The sequence below is a fragment of the Microcaecilia unicolor genome, chromosome 3 (genome assembly GCF_901765095.1).
Source record: "Microcaecilia unicolor chromosome 3, aMicUni1.1, whole genome shotgun sequence".
NCBI lineage: Eukaryota > Metazoa > Chordata > Amphibia > Gymnophiona > Siphonopidae > Microcaecilia > Microcaecilia unicolor.
This window is the reverse complement of record NC_044033.1, coordinates 233,550,467-233,569,466: the sequence shown is the minus strand read 5'-3', so window position 1 is coordinate 233,569,466 and position 19,000 is coordinate 233,550,467. Positions and strand designations below refer to the sequence as shown.

Below are 19,000 nucleotides of genomic sequence, written 5' to 3'. Positions count from 1 at the left end.
TGTAAATGACAAATGAAACGGAGGCATTCACATGGGTGGACTATAGAAGGAGAATTGACAGTGCTCTCACTTATGCACTTAACTTACAGAATACTGTAAGTTACACATACCCTTGCCGCATTTATGTGACCTCAGTTACACCAGGTCTATGGCTGGTGATAACTGCGGGTGTGTATGAAAAGGACATATTTCACACATATATTGTGATATTATATATATATATATATATATATATATATATATATATATATATATATATATATAAAAAAGACACATTGTACTGGTTAATTTGGTCACATGCTCTACCGCAGCCTTCTCAGTTAAAGATCTCTAACACAAACCTACCTTGTTAAACAGTCATTTATTTGAGCTTTTGATACTTCCATTTTGGGATCTCTTTCAACTCTAAAACAAGTAATTACAAAGACAAATATTAGAATTAAGCTTTGAACCTTAAGGCTATTTTACAGACATATTCATGTGTACAGTGCCATTACCATGTGTACTCTGTATATTGCATTCATCTGTAAATAGTGATTTCAGAAAGCCACTATTTAACATGTGAAGATCCACACCACATGGAGATCACGAGGGCGTGGTCTGGCTATAATTAGGCAGAACTAAAACCTGCACATGGATTCTCCATTTTAATATATGTGTATGGGGGAAATATTTCCATGTTGGGTTTGACACCAGCTCAAAGGCATGCATAGGTTTTTAAAAAGTGCTCATTTAGGCCAGGGAAGGATTTGCTGTGGTTCCCATATCTATTTTGGGACAGCCTAAGCCAATTACATTTTCTGGATATCCACACTGAATATGTGGTGGAAGCAGTGCATGCAAATCAATCTCATGAATACACATTGCAGATATCCAGAAAATCCGATTGGCTGGGGCTCCTCCAGGACAGGTTTGGGAACCACTGGATTGAGGGAATCCATTCTCCATCACCATATTATTTTTATTTCCTCTTCTTACATGATATCTTGATAAATCATAGCTCCACTACTTAGTTGTCAGCACTTGCACATGTAGGTTCGTCAAATGAGGCAGCTACACAAAGAAGTGGCACCACTTAGATGTGGAAGGGGTGAAATCGCCATTTCCACATCCACTCCACATGCAATGTGCAACATCCATGCAATCATTTTGTCAACACATTTGTAAATGGCTGCTCCTGCTACAAATGCACTCCTGCAGGTATTCTGAAAAAGGTCCTGTGTTAGCAGATCCTTTTCTAGGATATCATCGGGACCGAGCACATGCCAACCTGGACATATTTTTCTACATTTGGTGCAAGAGTTAACAGAAAAGGATATATATTTATTTTAATTACTGTTAACTCTTGCACCAAATCATGTGCTCTACTAAGGACTAGCTCTAGAACTTCATCCCCTCTTGCTCTTTCCTGAACAAGCTGCTCCATGAAGCAGTCATTTTTCATACCTAAGAAATGGCTCACTCTAACATTACATTCATTTAATTAATATTGGGGTACTGGAGTTCCAGAGGCCGGGAAGCCAAGAGTACAAGTCAACAAAAGGTCTGTCTTTTGTGCTTTCTTGTTCTTATGACCCTTTTCATTTTAGGGTCAAATTGGAGAAATTTATGCGGAAATTGCAGTTACGTTTGTTTTTTTCAGAAGCTATTAATACAGATTATAATGATCATTCTATGGTGAAGAATACCTCTACTTGGACCCCTAGTGGTCCTTTGGATCCAACCGTGGTGGTTTTAAAATCTTTAATTCGTGACGTACAGATGTTGGAGTCGGAACTCCCATGGAAGCCATTTAATTTGGCACAAGAAGAACATGTGGCACTACAGGCTTTAAGTACTGATACTTCTGTTGTGGTACAGAGAGCAGACAAGGGTGGTGCTATTATTCTCCTGGATATTGACTATGACAAACAGGAAATCTATTCCCAATTAGCTGATAAATTTGTATATTTGTTGGCTGATCATGACCCTTCTGATATGATTTTTGAAAAATTGTTGGATATTTTGATAGATGGTGGACGGTTGGGGTTTTTGACATACTGAATTTCAGTATTTGAATTTTCAACATTTCAAGATCCCGGTTCTATATACCTTGCCAAACATTCATAAGAATATATCAGCTCCATCTGGCCGTCCTATTATGTCAACTAGAGATTCGTTGTTGGAAAGTTTGTACATATGTGGATTTTTTTTAAACCACATTTGCCTTTGATTAAATCTTATATTAAGGACACAACTCATATTTTGCAATCTTTGAAATCTGTGCGGGTGGAGTCGGATTCTGTTTTGCTGGTGACTCTTGATGTCTCTGCTCTGTACACTAATATTACTCAACATGAAGTAATGCAAGTTGTTCATGATGTTTTGGCATCGAGTGCTCTTCCTCATTTAGTTCCTACTGGTTTTCTGTTGAAATTAGTTCACTAGCCATGTCCCATAATTATTTTTTGTTTGATGGGAAATTCTACATGCAACAAAAGGGGGTGGCCATGGGCTCATCCTTTGCCCCCTCTATTGCGAATCTGTTCATGGCTTGGTTTGAAGATACATGGATTTATACTTCTGCCTTGCTTGGTTATGTACTGCATTGGTGGCAATATATTTTTGATCTGGACTGGGTCGTTGCAACTATTTCAGACTTTTTTGACAGAGTTAAACTCATGCCATCCTGCTATCAAGTTTGAAGCCCATTATGATAGACACTGAGAGGGCGGGAAGGGATGTGTAGTAGGAGGCAGGGGGCACTGGGGGGGGATGGAAGGGAGGGTAAGGGTAAGGGTAATTCTCTTGGGACTGTACAGATGTAAAGAGGTTGTGGGGGGGGTTGGGTATTTTGGTGGAGGAGTAGCCTAGTAGTTAGTACAGCAGGCTTTTATCTACTACTACTACTCATCATTTCTATAGCGCTACTAGACGTACACAGCGTTGTACACCTGAACATGAAGAGACAGTCTCTGCTCGACAGAGCTTACAATCTAATTAGGACAGACAAACAGAACAAACAAGAGATAAGGGAATATTAAAGTGAGGATGATAAAATAAGGGTTAGGAGTTAAAAGCAGCATCAAAAAGGTGGGCTTTTAGCTTAGATTTGAAGACGGCCAGAGATGGAGCTTGACGTACCGGCTCAGGAAGTCTATTCCAGGCATATGCTGCAGCAAGATAAAAGGAACAGAGTCTGGAGTTAGCAGTGGAGGAGAAGGGTGCAGATAAGACGGATCTACCCAGTGAACGGAGTTCCCGGGGAGGATTGAAGGGAGAGATGAGAGTGGAGAGGTACTGAGGAGCTGCAGAGTGAATGCACTTATAGGTCAATAAGAGGAGTTTGAACTGTATGCGGAAGCGGAAAGGAAGCCAGTGAAGTGACTTGAGGAGAGGGCTAATATGAGCATAACGACACTGGCAGAATATTAGTCGTGCAGTAGAATTTTTAACAAATTGAAGAAGAGAGAGATGGCTAAGTGGGAGGCCTGTGAGAAGCAAGTTGCAATAGTCTAAGTGAGAGGTGATAAGAGTGTGGATGAGGGTTCTGGTAGTGTGCTCAGAAAGGAAAGGGTGAATTTTGGCGATATTATAGAGAAAGAAACAACAGGTTTTAGCAGTCTGCTGAATATGTGCAGAGAAGGAGAGGGAGTAGTCGAAGATGACCCCAAGGTTACGAGCTGATGAGACAGGAAGGATGAGAGTGTTATCCACAGAAATAGAGAACGGGGGAGGAGGAGAGGTTGTTTTAGGGGGAAAGATAAGAAGCTCAGTCTTGCTCATGTTTAGTTTCAGATGGCGCTGAGACATCCAGGCAGCAATGTCAGACAGGCAGGCTGATACTTTGGCCTGGATTTCTGCTGAGATTTCTGGTGTGGAGAGGTAAATCTGGGAGTCATCAGCGTAAAGATGAAACTGAAAACCATGGGATGAGATCAAAGTACCAAGGGAAGAAGTATAGATGGAGAAAAGAAGAGGTCCCAGGACAGATCCCTGAGGTACACCAACTGACAGTGGGATAGAAGTAGAGGAGGATCCACTGGAGTATGCACTAAAGGTACGCTGGGAGAGATAAGAAGAAAACCAGGAAAGAACAGAGCCCTGAAATCCAAGTGAGGACAGCGTATCAAGCAGTAGGCTGTGATCAACAGTGTCAAAAGCAGCAGATAGATCGAGGAGGATGAGGATAGAATATAGATCTTTGGATCTGGCCAGGAACAGATCATTGGAGACTTTAGCAAGTGCTGTTTCAGTTGAATGAAGGGGGCAAAAGCTAGATTGAAGTGGATCAAGAATAGCTTGAGATGAAAGAAAGTCAAGGCAATGGCGGTGAACAGCACACGTTCAAGTATCTTGGATAGGAAATGGAGGAGGGAGATGGGGCGATAGTTGGAAGGACAGGTAGGGTCCAATGAAGGTTTTTTAAGGAGTGGTGTGACTAAGGCATGTTTGAAGGCATCAGGAACAGTCGCAGTGGAAAGTGAAAGACTGAGGATATGACAGATAAAAGGGATGATAGTAGAAGAGATAGTGTTAAGTAGATGGGTGGGAATAGGATCAGAGGAACAGGTAGTTAGTTTCGAGGAGGAAAGAAGATGTGTAGTTTCCTCTTCAGTGATTTAAGAAAAGGAGGCAGGGGTTGGAGGGTTGAGAGAATGGACTAAGGGAAGGAGAGGTGGAGGTCAGGGCCACCGAGAGGGGGGGACAGGGGGGACAAAATTCCCCAGGCCTGGGCCTCCAGGGGGGCCCGGCGTCGCACTCCCACCCGCCCTTCGTCGTCAGGGCCAGTCTTAGGCAGGGGCAACAGGAGCGGTCGCACAGGGCCTTGCGCCTCTAGGGGCCCCACAGTGCTTCCTGTCGTTCCCTGCCATATCGTCGCTCAGCTTCTTTCCTTCCAGCCGCCCTGCGTTTAAAAAGTTGCAGCGGCGGCGAAAAAGCAGGTTCGCCTCTCTTTTAAGCCCTTTCCCTTCTCTCTCAGCGTGCACTGATGAAATTTCCGGTTTCCGCAAAGGCGGCACAGTGCACGCTGAGAAGGGGGTAGGGCTTAAAGGAGAGGCGAGCCTGCTTTTTCGCCGCCGCTGCAACTTTTTAAACGCAGGGCGGCTGGAAGGAAAGGAAGGCTGTGGTGGAAAACTGAGGACACAGCTGGGGCTGGGAACTGAAACTCGGTGGGGGGGTGAAAAGGGGGGTAAGTTGGGGCCTGGGGCGAGTCACTGGACATGGAAGGGAAGGGAGGGGAGGGCAGGGAGCAAAGGAGAATCACTGGGGATGGGTAGGGAGGGCAGGGGAGAGAGGATAGTTGCTATGGATGGATGGAGGGATGGGTAGGAGAAATGCTGGACATGGATGGAAGTGAGGGAAGACAGGAAGGAGATGCACATGGATGGAGGGGAGAGAGGAGAGGGCAGGGCACAGAGGAAAATCACTGATGTGAATGAGAGGGAAGGACAGGGAGCAAAGGAGAATCACTGGACATAGATGGGAGGGGAGGGCAGAGGAGAATTGCTGGACATGGATGGGTAGGGAGGGCAGGGGAGAGAGGAGAGTTGCTATGGATGGATGGAGGGGAGGGGAGGGGAGGGGAGGAGAAATGCTGGACATGGATGGAAGTGCGGGAAGACAGGAAGGAGATGCATATGGATGGAGGGGAGAGGAGAAATTCTGGATACGGATGGAGGAGAGGGGAGAGTTGAAATGCTGGATACAGATGGAGGGGAGGGAAGAGAGGACAGGAGATGAACCTGGATGGAGAAGAGGAGAGAGAGGATAAATGCTTGACATGGATGGAGGAGAGGGAAGAGAGAGGAAGGAGATGCATCCTGACGGAGATGAGGGAAAGGGAAATGAGGAGAAAAAATGCACATGGCTGGAGAAAATAGGCAAAAGCTGGATCCACTCTATACTTCCTCCAGTCAAGTCCACGGAGGACCCAGCTTTTACCTATGGATGTAGGGCAACAAATGAAGAAGAAAGGAGGAAAGTAAAAAAATAAATGGAAAGGAAACCCTGGAAGTGGAGTTAAAGGAGCAGATAGAGAGCAGCAGAATCAGAGACTGGGACCAACATGATCTGAAAAACAGTCACAAGACAATAAAGGTAGAAAAAAAATCATTTTATTTTCATTTTAGTGTTTGGAATATGTCCAATTTGAGAATTTACATCTGCTGTCTTATTTTGCAATGTATAGCAATGTTCTATTTTTCTGGTATTGTGCTGAATGCAGAATCTGTATGTTAATTTGGTTTCTGTCATTTTGGGTATACTGGAGCGGAGCTGGGTGGGGTGGGTGGGCGGGCCCCAGCGAACTGGTCTGCACAGCTCCCTGCAGTTGCTAAGACCGGCCCTGTCCGTCGTCGACCCTCTGCTACCGGACCCCCTGCATTGAAATCACAGCACCTCTCACCTCCATGTGAAGGCGCTGCAGGCAGCAGCAATTGCCTCCCTTCGGGCTTCCTTCCCTCTCTGTGTCCCGCCCTCATGGAAGTTACGTCAGACGAAGGTGGGACACAGGGAGGGAAGGAGGCCCGAAGGAGGGAGGCGATCTGCTGCTGCCTGCAGCACTTTCACATGGAGGTGAGAGGCGCTGTGATTTCAATGCAGGGGCCTGGCCCGATGGCGGGCGGAGGGGGAGTGGCGGCAACCTCGGGGGGGGGGCGGGGTGGCCTTGTCCCGGGCCTGGCCCAGTCTCTCGGCGGCCCCTGGTGGAGGTGACCTGGTTGAGAATTCAAGTTTAATCTTCTGAACCTTATCATGAAAGTACTCAGCCAGAGTCTGGGGGGGAAGTGAAGGGGAAGTTGGAGGTGAAGGCACTTTTGAAGAGAGAGTTCAGTGTGGCAAGGAGACGTTGAGGGTTTGAGCCAAGAGAATTTGTCAACTGGATGTAATAGTCCTGTTTGGCAAGTAAAAGAGCGGACTGGAAAGAGGTCAGCAAGAATTTGAAATGTATGAAGTCAGCATGGGCACGGGATTTCAGCCAAAGGCGTTCGGCAGAGCGGGCACAGGAACGTAGGTAGCAGATTCTAGAGGTCAGCCAAGGCTGGGGTTTGGTACGTTTTACAGAATGGGGAACGGGAGGAGCGAGAGTATCCAGAGCAGAGGAGAGAATAGTATTATAAGAAGAGACAGCCTCATTGACAGACTTGGATAACATAGTGGTACAGATCTGAAACACTGGAGGACAGAGTAGAAGGGTCAATAGCCTGAAGATTCCTAAATGTATTGGTTAAGATTGGACGGGACTGGGGAAGAGGGTGTTTAAGTGTGAAAGTTATCAGACAATAGTCAGAGAGGGGAAGAGTTGAGGAACAGAAACTGGAGAGTGAGCAGTTTGAGAAGAGGATAAGATCAAGACAGTGGCCATTCTGGTGAGTGGTGGCAGTGGAGCACAGTTGAAGATTGAAAGAGGATGTTAAAGCAAGAAACTGAGAAGTATAAGAGTCAGAGGGATCTTAGCATGAATGTTAAAATCTCCAAGAATGAGGGAATGAGATGAAGGTTGAAGAAAGAAGGAAAGCCAGGCAAGTCAGTGAGAAAGGAAGAAAGGGACTTATCAGGGGGTCGATAAATGACTGCTACTCAGAGAGGCAGAGGAGCAAATAGACGGATGGAGTTGATTTCGAAGGAAGAAAAACAGTGAGACTGAGGTAGAAGAAGAGGTTGAAATCTACAAGAGAGTGAAAGTAGTAGTCCAACACCACCTCCGTGGCCAACCGGGCGAGGAGTATGGGAGAAAAGATAACCTCCATGGCATAGGGCCGAGACTGAAGCAGAGTCTTCAGGGTAAAGCCAAGTTTCAGTTAGGGCAAGCAGATGGAGAGTATGAGAGATAAAGAGGTCATGGATGTAGGAAAGTTTGTTACAGACAGAGCGGGCATTCCACAGAGCGCAAGAGAAAAGCAGGGAAGAAGGGGGGAGGAGAGGAACAGAAATTGAATTGGAGATATCACGGTGTGACCTGCACAAATAGGATGAGAGCTGATGTGGAGGACCAGGATTGGGATTAATGTCCCCAGCGGAGAGCAGGAAAAGGAGCAAGAGAGTACGGAGAAGAGTAGGAGAGGTATGATGACAGCGATGAAGGCGAGATGTACTCAGATAGAAAGGAGATGGATGAATGGAAGGAAGGAAATGTTGAAGGTTGAGAGCTGAGAAAAAGGAAGAGGAAAAAAGAGATGATGAATACAGAAGGTGGACAATGTATTCCTGCAGTGTACAGTGGTTTCAGAAGGAGAAACAGATTAGGAAGGGTCAGTACCAAGAAAAAAAAGTGTACTGGAGCCATAAGTAGTAACTGGGAGAAAAATAAATCTAAAGAGAAAATGCCCCGGTGCGCGGCACCTAGAGCGGAGGCCCTGAGTGGATCAGAGTGGACCTGGGAGTCATCCAGGAGAAGGCTGTAAGGATATGCAAGTCCTCCACAGCACCTGAAAGGCAGCCGGTGGTAGAGCTGGGCACTTCTCAGCCAAGGAAAGGCTTACCAGGGGTTAGGCCAAAGCCAGCATTCCTCCCCCTAGGGGTCGCTTGATCCTAGCCAAAAAGCACCTGGAAACCCTAGGCACCTGGAGCGAGGGCCCTGGCAAGATCAGAGTGGACCTGGGAGTCACTCTGGAGAAGGCTGTTAAGGATATGCAGATGAGCTGCAAGTCCTCCACAGCACCCAGTCCTGATGAACTGGGTTCGATTCCCACTGCGGTTCCTTGTGACTCTGGGCAATTCACTTAACTTTCCGTTGCCCCAGGTACAAAATAAGTACCTTTACATAATGGTAAAAAAAACAAAACTTAAAAGGTTGCATATGTGTGTGCATATCAAGTGGTGCTCAGATGGTAACTCTGGCATTATAAACCAAGGCCGGTGCTGGGCTGGCTTGTACAGTCCAAAACTCCCATATAGCAATCTAGTTGTAGGATGGGCTGGAGAGAGCTTTGATGGAAACTCCAGTAATTTGGAATATGAAGACAGTGCCGGGCAGACTTTTACGGTCTGTGTCCCGCAAATAACAAGACAAATTCAGATACGCTGGAGTGGGCTTTAACGGCAACTCCAGTAGTTGGAACACAAGGATGGAGCCAGGCGGACTTCTATGGTCTATGTCCCACTAAAGAAAGGCCATGATCAAGTATAAAATGTCAAGCTCATTGTTGATTTAATCTTGAATTGATAATTTATATGACTGTTGGGCAGACTGGATGGACCATTCAGGTCTTTATCCTCTGTCACTTACTATGTTACTATAATATGCAAACTGCTTTGAATGTAACCAAACGTTGCATGTAAAACACGTATCATCGAACACAGCAGCTGTATTAAGATGTAATGTCAAGAGTGCACCCCCGGTTCCACATTGCAAAACAATAAACCATTCCATAGATTTCAAATTTTTGGTATACAAGATTTTTTACACCCAATTGGAGACATGATAACTTAAACAAGTTGTTACTTAAGGAAGAACAGAGATTGATATTTGAGTTCAATACTATTGTCCATTTGGACTCAACAGAGAGTTAGATTTACGTCCCTTTCTTTGAACAGAGATTGGTATTTGAGTTCAATAGTATTATCCCATTTGGACACAATAGCGAGTTATCCTTACACGTTGCTTCTATTTTTTATGCTATATTTGCTGAGCGTTCACCTTACACTGTTTTGCCCGTATAATATATTTGCATCTACATAAGATTATGTGCTTTTTTTTTTTTAATGTTTTTAAAAACATTTTTTTACATAGATATAATATTGTTAACTTTGTTTTGTATGTTTAGATGTTTTTTAAAAGAAACAATACCATACATCTGGACACATTTTGATATTCAGATCTGATTTTATAAATGTGGTTTTGATTTACTAATTTAATTGAATGTATATATGTTCTTTTGGTCACTTGAGATATACAATTCAGCACTATTTTGCACAATGTACTTTCTAAATGTATTCATGTTTGTATTTTACTTCATTTTTTCATACAAATTTCCATTCCTTATCACAAAACATTTTTAAACCATACATGTTCCATGTTCCCCCTTTTTTATACGTAACTATCCACAGTCTGTCCCTAACCCATGGGAGTCAATCCACCGAGCGACTTCATTCTTTTTTATTTTTCACCAGTTTACACCCATATACAATTCATTTCAGTTATCAATTCATTCTCTACCATGTCCATTTATTCATTGTGTGCACTTTATTTTTTGTGATAGTTCCTCACATTTTTACACATTATAAGTACTTATTATTTATTGATTTTACCTAATCCCTATCAGTATAGGCAGCTCCCAATCCACGGGAAACTTTTCCTTCAGAGAGACACTTAAGTTAAGTTACATCTACAATTTTTTTCATGACACACTCACCCATTCATTTAATTCGCATATCTAAAAAGAATAGGTCTGTTCGCCATCATAATGCATAATCACTTTACCTTCAAGATACACATCAATCGAGCAGCAACATTTGCTTCCACAGTGTTTCATTCTAATATATTTATTCTTACACATCTAAAAAGAAGGGTCTGACCCAATCACAATGCATAGTCATTTCTACCCTTTAGACATATATCAACTGAACAGCAACATTTAAGTAGCAACATTTGTTTCCACAGTGATTCACTGCATTGTATTCATGGCAACTTTTTGGATTGTTTTTTTCTATTTTTGTTTCTCACTCTTCAATGTGTCCCTTTAAATGCTGTTCAGGCAGTTTATCTTTTATTTATCTTCCTCCGTCTTTTAGACATATATCAATTGAGCAGCAACATTATAAGAGTAGCAACATCTCCAACTTTTTCTTGTCTCATCCCTTAGCTTTCTTTCTATCTCTCTGCTTCCCTATCTCCATTTTTTAGTTTTCTTTCCCTCTCTCCCTGTCCCCCAGCAAGAACTCCATGCTCCTTTTTCTCAACCCCACCCCCCTCCCAGGGCACATGCTCTGAACCCCTTGGCACATACAGTGGGGGAAATAAGTATTTGATCCCTTGCTGATTTTGTAAGTTTGCCCACTGACAAAGACATGAGCAGCCCATAATTGAAGGGTAGGTTATTGGTAACAGTGAGAGATAGCACATCACAAATTAAATCCGGAAAATCACATTGTGGAAAGTATATGAATTTATTTGCATTCTGCAGAGGGAAATAAGTATTTGATCCCCCACCAACCAGTAAGAGATCTGGCCCCTACAGACCAGGTAGATGCTCCAAATCAACTCGTTACCTGCATGACAGACAGCTGTCGGCAATGGTCACCTGTATGAAAGACACCTGTCCACAGACTCAGTGAATCAGTCAGACTCTAACCTCTACAAAATGGCCAAGAGCAAGGAGCTGTCTAAGGATGTCAGGGACAAGATCATACACCTGCACAAGGCTGGAATGGGCTACAAAACCATCAGTAAGACGCTGGGCGAGAAGGAGACAACTGTTGGTGCCATAGTAAGAAAATGGAAGAAGTACAAAATGACTGTCAATCGACAAAGATCTGGGGCTCCACGCAAAATCTCACCTCGTGGGGTATCCTTGATCATGAGGAAGGTTAGAAATCAGCCTACAACTACAAGGGGGAAACTTGTCAATGATCTCAAGGCAGCTGGGACCACTGTCACCACGAAAACCATTGGTAACACATTACGACATAACGGATTGCAATCCTGCAGTGCCCGCAAGGTCCCCCTGCTCCGGAAGGCACATGTGACGGCCCGTCTGAAGTTTGCCAGTGAACACCTGGATGATGCCGAGAGTGATTGGGAGAAGGTGCTGTGGTCAGATGAGACAAAAATTGAGCTCTTTGGCATGAACTCAACTCGCCGTGTTTGGAGGAAGAGAAATGCTGCCTATGACCCAAAGAACACCGTCCCCACTGTCAAGCATGGAGGCGGAAATGTTATGTTTTGGGGGTGTTTCTCTGCTAAGGGCACAGGACTACTTCACCGCATCAATGGGAGAATGGATGGGGCCATGTACCATAGAATTCTGAGTGACAACCTCCTTCCCTCCGCCAGGGCCTTAAAAATGGGTCGTGGCTGGGTCTTCCAGCACGACAATGACCCAAAACATACAGCCAAGGCAACAAAGGAGTGGCTCAGGAAGAAGCACATTAGGGTCATGGAGTGGCCTAGCCAGTCACCAGACCTTAATCCCATTGAAAACTTATGGAGGGAGCTGAAGCTGCGAGTTGCCAAGCGACAGCCCAGAACTCTTAATGATTTAGAGATGATCTGCAAAGAGGAGTGGACCAAAATTCCTCCTGACATGTGTGCAAACCTCATCATCAACTACAGAAGACGTCTGACCGCTGTGCTTGCCAACAAGGGTTTTGCCACCAAGTATTAGGTCTTGTTTGCCAGAGGGATCAAATACTTATTTCCCTCTGCAGAATGCAAATAAATTCATATACTTTCCACAATGTGATTTTCCGGATTTAATTTGTGATGTGCTATCTCTCACTGTTACCAATAACCTACCCTTCAATTATGGGCTGCTCATGTCTTTGTCAGTGGGCAAACTTACAAAATCAGCAAGGGATCAAATACTTATTTCCCCCACTGTACCTCCTATGGCTCTTTCTGAAATACCTACCACATGAATACAAACCTATAGTTGTCTGAATTCCACTCATCCCCTACCATTCCCCAGTGGCACACACTCTGAACTTGCTCCCCTCCCCCCTCCCCAACCAACGCTGATCAGCACAAGAGCATGGGGATGTCTGATCTGCTTTACCCCAACATCATTAACTTTGTGGCTATGGGAAATATTGCAAAACTTAGTAACCATACAGCGAAGGGGGCTCGAGTGTTGGCTTAAGAGCACTAACTTGCTTCTTACAAATGTTGAAAATGGTATACTAGCCGAGAGGATGGTGGTTTCATTGCTATTATAGAGTTTGGACACACTTGAATAGATGGGGTGGGAAAACTGTTGTGGACAGATAAAGAGATGGGAAAGGGGAGTTTGTGCTGGATTATACAGTGCACTCCATTTAAGTGCACGCCGGATAAGCGCATGCTCTGTTTTAACTGCATGCCGTACTTCGGTTCCGTTTTTGGCACCATCAACTTCTATGGGGACAAACTTCGGATTAGCACACCACTGATAAGTGCAAGATTCGCTTATATGCATGATTTAAGACCACTCCTCTGCAGGAAAGACTCCGCATAAGCGCACGCATGGAATATGGAAGCAGATTGGCGCGTGGCAACCGAGATTTCAAATGTACCCCCCTCTTTAACTGCCCCAGGCAGAATAGGGGAAAGAATGTTGTTGGAGCATTCACCGGGGTCGTCGTTGTGGCGGCGGCGGAACTATAAGACTTTAACACTGGCTGAACGAATAGAAGTTCTTAAAAAATTAGAAAACAAAGTCAAGCATCTACTGCTAAAGAATATGGTGTCAATCCTAGTCAAATTTCACGTGTCTGGAAGCAGAAAGACCAGCTTCTGGAAGACTGGCAAAACAATACAAATCCACAACGGAAACGAAAGCGGGCGGGAAAAGCTGAGGAGGTAGAATATGCTCTTCTTCGGTGGTTTTCTCGAGTCAGGAGCAGACAATTTCCTGTCAGTGGTCCACTGCTTATGGAGAAAGCTAACCAGCTAGCTGAAAGTCTTGGACTAACTGAATACAAAGCCACTGTTGGAAGGTTGGAAAGATGGAAGGAGAGGAACAGCATAAAATTCAAGAAAAAGCATGGTGAAAAACAAGACGCTGATGACTTTGGTGCTGAAACTTGGGTTGTTTCAGTTCTTCGTACCATCTTGAACGAGTTTGCACCTCGTGACATTTTCAATGCTGACGAAAATGGTCTCTACTGACGAGCGATTCCTGATGGAACACTTGCATTCAAACATGCCGAAACTACTGGAAGTAAAACATTGAAGGACCGACTGATGATCCTCCTTTGCTGCAATATCAATGGGAGTGAGAAGTTGGAACCACTCGTCACTAGAAAGAGCAAGCAGCCCCGTTGCTTCAAGAAAGTTAAGCGACTTCCTGTGTCATACGAGGCTAACGCAAATTCGTGGATGACTGGGGAAATTTGGAAGCAGTGGCTAAAGAAGTTAGACACTAGAATGCGGGCACAAAAGCATCAGATTTTGCTGCTTTGTGATAATTGTGCTGCACACAGGGATGATGTCAGGCTGTCTAACGTCAGGGTGGTCTTCCTTCCACCAAACACTACCTCTCTTATCCAACCTCTGGATCAGGGCATAATAGCCAATTTCAAACAACATTATCGGGCTCTTGTGCTACGTCGTCTGATCAGCGTTATGAATGACCAGGCTGGGAAGGATAAACGTGCTGTTGAACTGGCTCATAATCTATCACTGTTGGATTCCCTACATATGAAGAAAGAAGACTGGAATCATGTTACACAGGCAACCATTGTGAACTGCTACAAGCGGAAAAGCTTTGTTAAGGATGTGGAGAGGTACAGCTGTTGCAAACGAGTCAGATGAAGAGGTTACTGGCATCCCAGCCGGTTTTACTGAAGAGGAGTTCCATCCCTACGTAGCTGTTGATTACGATCTACAAACAGCTGAAGACAGCACTGATGTTGAGATATGCTCCTACAAGCAGGCAATAACGGCTGATGATGGAACAGATGAAGAACTGAGCAGCGAGGCACATGCTGATGAAATTCAACAACCTCCTCATGTCACTTTTGCAAGAGCGCTGGAGAGTCTCAACACTGTGTGGGCTTATCTGGAGGCCACTGGATGTCAGTGCTATGACAGTTTTTACCGTCTGGCAGAGATAGTCTATGGAACTCACAGATCCAATAGTGTACAGAGGACTATAACTGATTACTTCAAGTAAGCCTGTCAGTTAACTCAGACTGCATACTGTACGTATAATAATAAACAGTACTGTACATATGTTTATCAGATGTCAAGCTTCTTTGGTTCACAACGGTTAAGTGTACACTCTGGTTAACTGCATGCATTTCTTTGGTCCCAGACCCTTGCACTTAAGCGGATTGCACTGTATAATGTTTTTATATGTATATCCAACTTAGTTGGGTGAATTTCAACTGAGCTGGCCTTTGCTATCATTTAACAGTGTGAAGTCTGGCTTCATCAGATTGTCTGACAGTCACTGGGAGGACAAGATTTGTTCTGAAGTATTTTGCTCCATTATGATTTACTTCAACCTTACATCCTGAAGTAGTATTGTACCACATTCATTCATCTTTACCTTATTGGTGCTTCTGTGCATTTCTGTAAGGTCCCATCGTGCTCCAGCTTCTCAATAAAATGCTGCAGTTCTTTGGAAACTGATAACACTGATGGGGACAAGAGGGACAAAAATGCATTCAGAGACCAGAAACAGACATCAGTTTAAAGAAGAAATTATGTTACCTGATAATTATCTTTCCTTTAGTCCTAACCAGACCAGTTCAGAACCCATAGGTTATCTCTGTTGACCAGTAGATGGAGAAAGAATTAAGCGTTCTTGTCCTATAAAGTCTTCAGTATTTCAAGTGGCAAAGCAATGGAGAGTTGGTGAAGCTGCTTCATCTGTCTTGTACAGTTAATAAATATAATTGCATGAATAGAGAATTAGCACATATAAACGTGTGACTCAACTCATGCGAGAGGATTTATGGCCACGACAACTGTATTTAGTCCTAGTCCAGAGTAGAGAATGACACGGGGATGGGAACCCGCAGAAACCATGGGGATGGGAATGGGGACAGTGTTTACAGGGCAGGGACAAGGACAGATCCCACGGGTACGGGGACAAACTTTGTCCCCGTGTCATTTTATACTTTGAAGCCTGTTAATGAAATGGACTGTTATTTATGTTTGAGTGATGCAATGATATTTAGATTTTCTTGAAAAAAAACAAGCAAACATGCTGGCCACAACTAGCAAAATCTGCATGGGGGAATCCTGTATATCCTGCTACCAGCACATCTTCTAAGAAGACATCTTCTTTGCAGTAAGGACTGTAGAAGACAGGAGAGCTAGACTGAATCCTGAGACTGTTGATGACTTCTTATTCATCCACAGATTAAAAAATCATGATAGTGCTTCATAGGGCATATTTCTCCCCTCTAGGGCATACAGAACGGGTTGTATTTTGTACCCCTGGACATTTTAACAGGGTGGATCAGAATTCCCTGGGGTAGTAGAAATGAACTATTGTTGGGGTTGGAAAAGTAGAGGGTGGTGGTGAGGAGGGCTATTATAGCTGCTCACTGTTATTATTGTTTTCTATTTGTAATTTAAACACAATAGTTGAACAGCACATTGTTCCTTTTTATACTTTAATAAAAAGATTTAAATATAAAATCATAATTGCTCGAGGCTTCTGCAGATGAGGACAGAGCCCATAGGAACGGGGCAGAGACAGAACCCATGGGGACAGGAACAAACTTGGTCCCTGTGTCATTCTCCAGTCCAGAGGCCTTCATAAAGGGATGAAAAGTTAATCAGGTAAGACAAATTTCTTGTTTTTTAGCATCTTTAACAGAGCTGTCCAGAACCTGTTGGATCTAACAAAGAAATTCTTAAGAAGGGTGGGAATCTATCTCCACTTGAAGCACCTCGGTTCTAATTTTAAGTTTCGCTCATGCGTATGCACGGAGCTCCCTGTTCCCCTAAAGTACTGAATTTCTGTGGAGCCCACATATGAAAAGTCAAAAGTGGCCTGTCTAAATTTGCAGGAAGAGGGGAAAACATATCTTCTAAGAGCACAACTGTGGTGAAATCAGACTCCCTGCTCCCAGAGGACTATTTTATTTTTTTATAAGAAAGAAAATACTTATTGAGTGACACTGCAAAGAGTGCCAACTGAAATAATAGTCAAATAATACTGACCTCTGGTGAATTTGCCATCCCTGCTCCCAGATTTAGCCTAAAAATGTGGAAGAACTGAAACCTTTCCAGCTGTGCCCAATGATCTACAGAGATCCGATGGTCACTGCTCCAGTAAATGCCTTAAATCTTGTAGGTGATAAAAGTGGTTCCTCACAGTTTCTCTTCATGGAAACTGAAACAGCTGAACATGTTTTAATTTGGTAAAAAGACTGAGCTTTTATGTGCAGGACTCTCCTCACAAAGCAGAACCGGAGAGAAGCTGCAAAAGGATAAATGGTGCATTATCTCTACCCACGGGCTTCCAACTGAAGCATATGCACAGTTCACCTCAGGCATGCTGGCTGCTCTCAAAATCTAGGCCGGTGCTGTAGCTTAAAATGGGAAGAGCGTCTCTTGTGGGTAATTCAGACAGCTGCGATCTCGAACTCCCTTGGTAGCTGCCAAACAAAGTTGTCCATAGGCTTGGTCTAGACTAGAAATAACTCGCTGTACTCCTACCGTGAGAGATTCATTCTACCACTACTACTGATCATTTCTATAGTGCTACTAGACGTACACAGTGCTGTACACTCCCTTATAAGGCTGCACTTCCAGGTTTCTAAAACAGACCGTTGGAATGGGGGTGGGGGGGAGAGAATCTTAGACCCCTCTGAGATATCCTCTTTGCTCCACAGGAAAACTTGCTTGTCTGGATTTTTTTTTTTTTTTTAAAGAGCAAAGCTTCAATAATTAAATTAGCACCCCTTATCAGAAGCTTTAGCCTAGCCTGTCCAAAAAGCTACCCGATCTGTCCACCTCCATCTACCAGAGACAGGAATACTAAACACCAAAAGCTGCACAGGGTACCCTTATTGGGCAGAACTTATAATTGCTTAGTCTGTCTCCATCTGCTGGTCGACAAGCATAGCATAATTCAATTCTAGACTGACCTGGTAAAGATGCTTAAAAAAGCAACTTTCCTCAGGCTGGCCCTGTGACTTTAGAACAGTTGTATATGATGCAGTACAGCAGACAAGTTTGAATCTCCTGACAGGGTAAACAAGGCTTACGCTCTGAGGAAGGAAGGAAGATGGCTGCCACTAATGTAGTAATCTGTACTGGACAATAAGCAGTCTTTAGCGTTAGTTTCTTTCAAGACTTCTGCTTAACCCTGAAGGTTTGTAAAATTTCCTAGGTATCTGCAGGAAGAGAAAGATTCGAAGGGGCAAGAAAAGAGTTTCTTATGGTTTTAGAATGACAAAAAGTAGAGAAAGGGTTAATAACCAGCATAACAGTATAGAATTAAAGAACGGATAATTTAGAGAGGCCTGCAGCATTTATAAAAGCAGTGAATTTACATTTAAAAGGGACAGAGCAGAAACAAACTAAAGAGAATCAACAATTAACACTAAACTTTCAGTCCCATATTTTTTGGCTTTCTAGCTTACCTTTTGCTTGAAAAACGTGGGTATTGAAGTCACTGATGTGTTCTAAAGATTCTTCAAGTTTCTGTACTGAAAACTTAAAGCCCCCCCCCCCACACACAAGTTTATAAATAACTCTTTTGGTAGAACAACACTTATAGCTTTAAAGACAAAAGGAATAAAACTGATCTAAACATTCTGGGGGCAATATTCAAAGCAATTTAACTGGGCAGAAGAAGCTTCTTGCCAGTTAAATTGCCTATATCTGTCTAAGCTAAACTGGAAAGTGCCGCTGAATATCAGCATAGACTGCCCCTGCACTGTCCTATTAGTGCTGAGGCAGGCCACGGGCAGAGCCAGGATTTAACCCACCAGTGGTCATATTCAGACCACAAACTGGTTTAGTAAGCGGTTAAAGTTAGGACAACCTTTATGCTGTCCTATCTTTGGCATGGAGGTAAAAGGGCATCAGTCCGAATACTGGTTGGTGCCTGGTTAATTTCCAGGTAGTGAGAGTTCAGACCCCTCCCTCCAGAACTGCAGCATCCTCCTTTCCAATCCTGATTCCCCCTTCCTCTGAAGAAGTAACATGGCAGGCCTGAAAACTTCTACAACCTACTTTGATGGTCCCTAGTGGTTTGCCCAGCTAGATCACCAGGGTTTATCAAGTAGGCCGGGCCTGCCATGTCTTTGATGGGAGGTATTGGAAGGGTGGGTCCTGCAGTTCCAAGGGGTGAGAGGGGAGCAGGAACTGGACAAGGCAGGTAATCTGATCCAGTCTTGTCCCTTCCCTCGTGAGTTC

The 19,000-nt window shown here is 43.9% G+C and overlaps 1 protein-coding gene across 1 annotated transcript in view; it reads right to left on the bottom strand.

Annotated features, from left to right (window-relative positions):
* Positions 1-19,000, bottom strand: part of DSN1 (DSN1 component of MIS12 kinetochore complex) — a 92,594-nt gene that overhangs the window by 43,367 nt on the left and 30,227 nt on the right. Inside the window, exons 4-6 of the mRNA XM_030197568.1 lie at positions 18,223-18,295; positions 15,168-15,255; positions 346-405 (exon numbers count right to left, since the gene is read on the bottom strand). Coding sequence (XP_030053428.1) covers positions 346-405; positions 15,168-15,255; positions 18,223-18,295 — 221 coding nt within the window. The remainder of the gene's footprint in view (positions 1-345; positions 406-15,167; positions 15,256-18,222; positions 18,296-19,000) is intronic.